A 7,456-nucleotide genomic window follows, 5' to 3' on the forward strand; every position below is an offset into this window, starting at 1 on the left:
ACACACTCTCTCTCTCTCCCCCCCCCAACATGGTCCCTCCCCCCTCCTTCCTTCCCGCCTCTCCTGCCCTCAGCCTCTCCCCTGCTTGTGTCTCCTGGCCTTCCTTCCTCCGTCCCTCCATTCCTTCACTCTCCTAGCGTTACAGCAGCAGACCAGGGCCGGGGGTGGGGGGCTCTCCTGGTCTCACTCCATTCCCATGCACCACCCCCCAAGGCCAGCACGGCCACAGAGCACCGCCCCGCATCACCAGGGACCCTCATGGAAGACTCTGGAATGTGGACAGCCTCCCTTCCCCTGGGCCCTGTGGGCTGGTTTTGGAGAAGGGAAATGTCTGCCACTCGGCGCATGCGTGGAGGCCCAGCCCCACGGCTGACCCACCCTCCCCCTCCACCTGAAGAGGCTTCCTGTGTCCCCCCCCACGACCTGGCCAGGCATGGGCACAGCTGTCCTGTGCGGCCATTCCCGGCTATCCTCAATAAGGACAGAAAACCAACAGAGTGAGCCGGGAGCTGGTGGCTCACGCCTGTCATCCCAGCTACTCAGGAGGCTGAGATCTGAGGATCGAGGTCCAAAGCCAGCCTGGGCAGGAAAGGCCATGAGACTCTTCTCTCTAATGAAGCACTAGAAAACCGGAAGTGGTGCTGCATCTCAAAGTGAACATTGAGGTGGGGAGCTCAGGGACTGTGCCCAGGCCCAGAGTTCAAGCTCCTTGACTGACAAAAAAAAAAAAAAAAAAACTGTGAGTGGAGCTGTGGCTCCAGGGGTAGAGCACCAGCCTTGGGCAAAAATGTTAAACAATAGCAGAGCCCTGAGTTCAAGCCCCAGGGCTGGCACATGCATGCCCTCATGTACACACGCGTGTGCGTGCACACACATGCCAACAGACATGGGTGGATAACCTTAGAAATGTTTATTTCTCTGCCACCAACAGGCTGATGGGAACAGAGGGACCGGCTACAGATGCGTGTGTATTTGTAGAGAAAAGAAGGGCAGGTGTCCAGGGTGGAGGGCAAAGGCTGGGGGAGCTAGGGTGGCCGGAGAAGGAGGCCCGGCCTTCCAGGAGCCCCAAGTCTTGGTCAGAAATCACCAGCCAGGGATCAGCCTTGCGGACCCTCTTGTCCCCACCGCCTTCGCCCTCTTCTCCTTCCTGTGTTCCCTGCATCCTTCCCTCCTGGCCACACCCCTGCAGGCCCCAGACATCCAGCCTTCCATCAAGTTAGGACATCACCCTTGTTAGCATGCTGCCCAGTGAGAGGCGGGGCCCTGGGTTATGCTGGCGGCAGTGGCAACAACAGCAGCAGCAGCGAATTTGCACCCTGACACAGTCACTAGCTCTGAGCGGGTGCACGGGTTGGGGTGTGTGTTCCAGAAGAGTTCGGAAGGGGAGGTAGGAGAATGCAGAGCCCACTCCAGCCCTAGTGGCCCTTACTAGAGTGCGGGAGGCCTGCCTGGGGGGAGGGGGCGGGGCTAGAAGCAGGTGCAGGTGAGGAAGAGGAGGAGCAGGCTTTGGGCCAGCCAGAGCAGGCCGGGGAGCCGTTGCTCAGGGCCCCCCGCTTTGACCACAGCAGCCTCGGGGGTCCCGGCCCTGCTGAGGTAGATGATGACTACGTTGTCCTCAGGCCCGGACGGCTGAACCTCATTATCCACGGTGTAGCAGCCCTTGCCTTCCACCGCTTTGCCATTAAACCTGCGCCCCAAAGCGTCCTCACCCCCCTCGCCCGGGGTGGCCAGGGCCACGTTCACCGAGCTCTCGGCGCTGCCCAGCTCGTTGGTGGCCAAGCAGCTATAGGTACCCTCCTCCAGCTTGCCGAAGTCAGGGATGAGCAGGCTGCCGTTGGCAAAGGCCTGGAAGCGGGGCTGGCCGTCGGCCGCCAGGGCGCTGGGCAGGACACGTCCATCGGCGTCCACGTTGGGGCTGGCGATCTCCACGGAGCCCCGCGGGGTCTGGATGTGCCATCGGAGCTGAGGGGCCGGCTGACCATCCACGTCACAGTGCAGGGCCAGCACAAAGCCCGGCCGCAGCTCGGCCCCGTCCTGGCTGGGCTGGTAGCTGAGCTGGACGGACGGGGCGGAGCAGGGCAGGGGGGGCAGGCGGCCCAGCGGGGTGCCCTTGAGCACGTGCGGGGAGCTGCAGGCGATGTTGTCGCGTTCGGGGATGGACACGGCCGTGGCCAGCGCCCAGGCCTTAAACCACAGGATGCCACAGGTGCAGTCAAAGGGGTTGTCGTTGATCTGCAGGTGGGAGAGCGCGGCCAGGGGCGCGAAGGTGCCCTCGGCCAGCGTGTGCAGACGGTTGTGGTTGAGCTGCAGCGAGCGCAGGGCGCCCAGGCTGCGGAAGGCATCGCGGGGGATGAAGTCCAGCTCGTTGCTGTCCATCTTGAGCAGCTGCAGAGCGTGCAGAGCGTGCAGGTCGGCCCACGCGAAGTCCGAGATGAGGTTGTGGCTGAGATCCAGGCTCTTCAGGTGACCCAGGGGGGCCAGGGCGCCGGCGGCCACCACGCGGATCTGGTTGTGGGCCAGCCACAGGGACTGCAGCAGCGGCGCCTCCCGGAACGCGCCCCCCGGCAGCGCGGGCAGCCGATTGGCCGACAGGCTCAGGGTGGTCACGTTGGCTGGGAAGCCCGGCGGCACGGCCTCCAGATCTCGGTAGGCGCAGTCGGCGATCTGGAAGCCATATTTCTCTCCACAGTCGCAGGCCTCTGGACAGGCCTGTGCCAGGCCCAGGAGGAGCGCCCAACAGACGAGACAAAGCTCAGGCATGGTACCTTCCAGAAGGATGAACAGACCACCGAGATCAACTGGAGGATCCACAGCTACTGAAGGCTCGTGTCTCTCCCAGGACCCCCCCCACACACACACCCCCAAACTCTGGTGCTCAACAATTAGCTCTGCTCCCTCATGACCCCCACATCACCCAGGCCCCCCATCTCCACCCTGCAGAAGGGGAAACTGATGTCTGTCATCCTAGCTACTCAAGACACTGAGATCTGAGGATCACGGTTCAAAGCCAGCGCAGGCAGGAAAGTCCGTGAGACTCTGATCTCCAATAAATAAACCACTAGAAAACCGGAAGTGGCGCTGTGGCTCCAGCGGTAGAGTGCCAACCTTGAGCAAGAGAGCTCAGGGACAGCGCCCAGGTCCTGAGTTCAAGCCCCATGACCAGCACAAAATAAAAGGAGGGGGAGGGGAGAAACTGAGGCCCAGAGGAGGAGCCTAAACTTGCCAGGCAGGGTGAAGACAGGATGGCAGAAGATCCAGCTTCTCCTCTGGGGGGGGCTGCTCTCCCCACCCCCCCCCCGACTTTACAACTGGCCATCTGTATTCCAGCCGCCCCCTCCCCCAGTGCTCCCTGTCCCTCTCTCCTGCCCTCCCCCAGGCCCCTAGGGGTTGGCTCTGCCCTGTCCTGCCCACACAGGGCCCCTTGTACCACCTCCGCCCCCTCCACTCCCCGGCCTTGACCGCAGCAGACACCAGGCCCTTTCTGAAGCATGGCAGCCTGGCTGATGCTGGTCAAGCAGCTGCCTAAATCAACCCTCCAGGGCCTCTCAGCTGACTGGGGGAGCCAGAGAGGAACCCTAATAAAGCTGGGGTGTTAGCAGGCTGGCCAACCCAGACAGCTGCTGCCCCAAGTGTCCCAAAGGCCCAGGTTTGACCCACCACCCTTCTCCATGGCCTCCGCCACCGGGCCTCCACCCCCCCAGCCCTGGCCTCCGCTGCCTCCCTTCCTTACCTCCAAAATGCTCTTCTTCCTCAGCCAAAGAAGCCACAAGGAATCAGATTGCCCAGAAAGTTCGCAAGGCCCCGGGAGGCCAAGGCAGGGTGAGGTGGGGGTGGACGGGGCAGCCTGGTGCCCACCCTGTCCAGACAGGGGGGGCCGTGGGGGGGAAGCCAGATGGCGGGCCGCTGCCTTCTAGAAAAAAAGGGGGAAAATGGAGCTGTTCTGTAAAAGCTGTGGCCCGTGTTTCATAAGGGACACCAGCAAACTTGGAAGGGGGAAGAGGCCAAAGTTTTCTTAGGTTGTGTTCTCTCTCTCTCTCTCTCTCTCTCTCTCTCTCTCTCTCTCTCTCTCTCTCTCTCTCTCTCTCTCTCCTCCTCCTCTCCTCTCTCCTCTCCAGCGTCAACTTCCTTAAAGACACAGCAACAGTCTGGACAAGACCCAAGAGGAGATGAGGCCAGAGGGGGCGGTGGGGGAGGGGGAGAAACTGGATCTCCTGCAAAGTGAGAAACTTCTAGTCTCCCTCCAGCCAGGAGAGCTGGGCGAGGGTGAGGTCTGGCTCCCCACCCCGCCGAGGGGCGCTCGGGCAGGGTTTGGGGGGGGCTTTGTGAGCGTTAGGCAGCTGTGGGTAGGAGACCCTGCTTGCATTTGGGGGGGGCAGCCGGCGTGTCTGTCTGTCTGTCTGTCTGTGGGTGTGGGGGGAGTGGCGGGGTGTCTCCGGGAAAATCTGAGAAGGCCCCAAGTCTGCGAACCGCTGGCTCTAACCCCGCGGTGGGAGCCAAAATGTTCCCTGTGCGCCTTAAGCAAACACATTCTGCTTCCTGAGCTGAGCCCTGCAGCAGTCCAGGGAGCCCCCGCCCCACACTGGGGGGGGCAAGGAGGCCGGGGACGGGCAGGGAGGGAGGCAGGGGAAGAGCGGGGAGGGAGGCAGGGGAGGAGCAGGGAGGGAGGCAGGGGAGGAGCAGGGAGGGAGGCAGGGGAGGAGCAGGGAGGGAGGCAGGGGAGGAGCAGGGAGGGAGGCAGGGGAGGAGCAGGGAGGGAGGCAGGGGAGGAGCAGGGGAGGAGCAGGGGGAGGAGCAGGGAGGGAGGCAGGGGAAGAGCGGGGAGGGAGGCAGGGGAGGAGCAGGGAGGGAGGCAGGGGAGGAGCAGGGAGGGAGGCAGGGGAAGAGCGGGGAGGGAGGCAGGGGAGGAGCAGGGAGGGAGGCAGGGGAGGAGCAGGGAGGGAGGCAGGGGAAGAGCGGGGAGGGAGGCAGGGGAGGAGCAGGGAGGGAGGCCGGGGAGGAGCAGGGAGGGAGGCAGGGGAGGAGCAGGGAGGGAGGCAGGGGAGGAGCAGGGAGGGAGGCAGGGGAAGAGCGGGGAGGGAGGCAGGGGAGGAGCAGGGAGGGAGGCAGGGGAGGAGCAGGGAGGGGGACAGGGGAGGAGCAGGGGGAGGAGCAGGGAGGGAGGCAGGGGAGGAGCAGGGAGGGAGGCAGGGGAGGAGCAGGGAGGGAGGCAGGGGAGGAGCAGGGAGGGAGGCAGGGGAGGAGCAGGGGGAGGAGCAGGGAGGGAGGCAGGGGAGGAGCAGGGAGGGGGGCAGGGGGAGGAGCAGGGAGGGAGGGGGAGGAGCAGGGAGGGAGGCAGGGGAGGAGCAGGGGGAGGACTAGGGAAGGAGGCAGGGGAGGAGCAGGGAGGGAGGCAGGGGGAGGAGCAGGAAGGGAGGGAGGGGGAGGAGCAGGGGGAGGATTAGGGAGGGAGGCAGGGGAGGGGGAGGAGCAGGGAGGGGGACAGGGGAGGAGCAGGGGAGGAGCAGGGGGAGGAGCAGGGAGGGAGGCAGGGGAGGAGCAGGGAGGGGGGCAGGGGAGGAGCAGGGAGGGAGGGGGAGGAGCAGGGAGGGAGGGGGAGGAGCAGGGAGGGGAACAGGGGAGGAGCAGGGAGGGAGGGGGAGGAGCGGGGAGGGGGACAGGGGAGGAGCAGGGAGGGGGACAGGGGAGGAGCAGGGAGGGAGGCAGGGGAGGAGCAGGGAGGGGGGCAGGGGAGGAGCAGGGAGGGGGCAGGGGAGGAGCAGGGAGGGGGGGCAGGGGGAGGAGCAGGGAGGGGGGGCAGGGGGAGGAGCAGGGAGGGAGGGGGAGGAGCAGGGAAGGAGGCAGGGGAGGAGCAGGGAGGGAGGCAGGGGGAGGAGCAGGGAGGGGGGCAGGGGAGGAGCAGGGAGGGAGGCAGGGGAGGAGCAGGGAGGGGGGCAGGGGAGGAGCAGGGAGGGGGGCAGGGGAGGAGCAGGGAGGGAGGCAGGGGAGGAGCAGGGAGGGGGGCAGGGGAGGAGCAGGGAGGGAGGGGGACAGGGGAGGAGCAGGGAGGGGGCAGGGGAGGAGCAGGGAGGGGGGCAGGGGAGGAGCAGGGAGGGGAGGCAGGGGAGGAGCAGGGAGGGAGGCAGGGGAGGAGCAGGGAGGGGGGCAGGGGAGGAGCAGGGAGGGAGGGGGACAGGGGAGGAGCAGGGAGGGGGCAGAGGAGGAGCAGGGAGGGGGCAGAGGAGGAGCAGGGAGGGAGGGAGGGGGAGGAACAGGGAGGGAGGCGAGGAGCAGGGAGGGAGGGGAGGAGCAGGGAGGGAGGCAGGGGAGGAGCAGGGGGAGGACTAGGGAAGGAGGCAGGGGAGGAGCAGGGAGGGAGGGAGGGGGAGGAAGCAGGGGAGGAGCAGGGAGGGAGGGAGGGGGAGGAGCAGGGCGGGGGGGGGGCAGGGGGAGGAGCAGGGGGGATGGGGAGGACTGGGGAGGGAGGCAGGGGGAGGACCAAGGGGAGGATCAGGGAGGGAGGCTGGAGGAGGAGCAGGGAGGGGGCAGGGGAGGAGCAGGGAGGAGGGGGAGGAGCAGGGAGGGAGGCAGGGGGAGGAGCAGGGGGGAGGGGGAGGAGCAGGGAGGGAGGCAGGGGGAGGAGCAGGGGGGAGGGGGAGGAGCAGGGAGGGAGGCAGGGGGAGGAGCAGGGGGGAGGGGGAGGACTAAGGAGGGAGGCAGGGGGAGGAGCAGGGAGGGAGGGGGAGGAGCAGGGGGGAGGGGGAGGACTAAGGAGGGAGGCAGGGGAAGGAGCAGGGAGGGAGGGGGAGGAGCAGGGAGGCAGGGGGAGGACTGGGGGTGGGAGCAGGGCAGCTGGCATCTCACTGCCATATCAGCTTTTCCTGGAAGGAAATTACAATGATGGGGGTGAGGAGGAGGAGCTGGAGAGAAGGGCAGCGGAGGGAGGATGGACGAGGCCCAGCACCCTGGAGAAGGAGGGCAAAAGCGGGGTCAAGGGCAGCCAGGAAGAGCAAACCCACAGAGGGCCCAGCCGGAGTGGGACCACGGACACACGGGCAGCGGGCCTGCAGCGGCCGCGTGAGTGTGTTTGCACACGTGAGTGACAGAGAGACATCAGAGGATCTGCAGACCAGCAAGTGATGAGATTTTTCCAGTTTCCTTTTGGGGGGGGAAGGGGGGAGGTGGGTCGGTGCTGGGGCTCGAACCCAGAGCCTGGGTGCTATTCCTCAGCGTTTGCACTCCAGGCCAGCGCTCTACCACTTGAACCACAGCTCCACTTTGGCTTTGGCTTTTGTGGTTCATTGAAAATAAGTCTCAAACACGTTCCTGCCCAGATTGGCTCTGAACCATGATCCTCAGGTCTTAGCTCCCCGAACAGCTAGGATTACAGTCGTGAACCTCTGGCGCCGGCCTGTGGGTTCCATTTTAGCTGTAAATAGTCCATCTTCCTTCCTGCTGGGTACAGTGGAGATACGATCTA

General features: G+C 65.5%; 1 protein-coding gene across 1 annotated transcript; it reads right to left on the minus strand.

Moving 5' to 3' along the window:
* Nucleotides 1-891: 891 nt before the first annotated feature.
* Islr (immunoglobulin superfamily containing leucine rich repeat) lies at nucleotides 892-4,057 on the minus strand. The gene is made up of 2 exons (XM_070042908.1): nucleotides 3,731-4,057; nucleotides 892-2,765 (listed from the first exon to the last, which is right to left on the minus strand). The coding sequence occupies exon 2, from the start codon at nucleotides 2,758-2,760 to the stop codon at nucleotides 1,468-1,470; it is 1,293 nt and encodes a 430-aa protein (XP_069899009.1). The 5' UTR covers nucleotides 2,761-2,765; nucleotides 3,731-4,057; the 3' UTR covers nucleotides 892-1,467.
* Nucleotides 4,058-7,456: the final 3,399 nt, after the last annotated feature.

Source organism: Dipodomys merriami, unplaced genomic scaffold, assembly GCF_024711535.1.
Source record: "Dipodomys merriami isolate MVZ:Mamm:240054 unplaced genomic scaffold, mDipMer1.0.p SCAF_33, whole genome shotgun sequence".
NCBI classification, from domain to species: Eukaryota; Metazoa; Chordata; class Mammalia; order Rodentia; family Heteromyidae; genus Dipodomys; species Dipodomys merriami.

Excerpts from the sequence above, each read along its gene's own strand:
- Islr (XM_070042908.1), bottom strand. The coding sequence starts at position 2,760 with ATGCCTGAGCTTTGTCTCGTCTGTTGGGCGCTCCTCCTGGGCCTGGCA.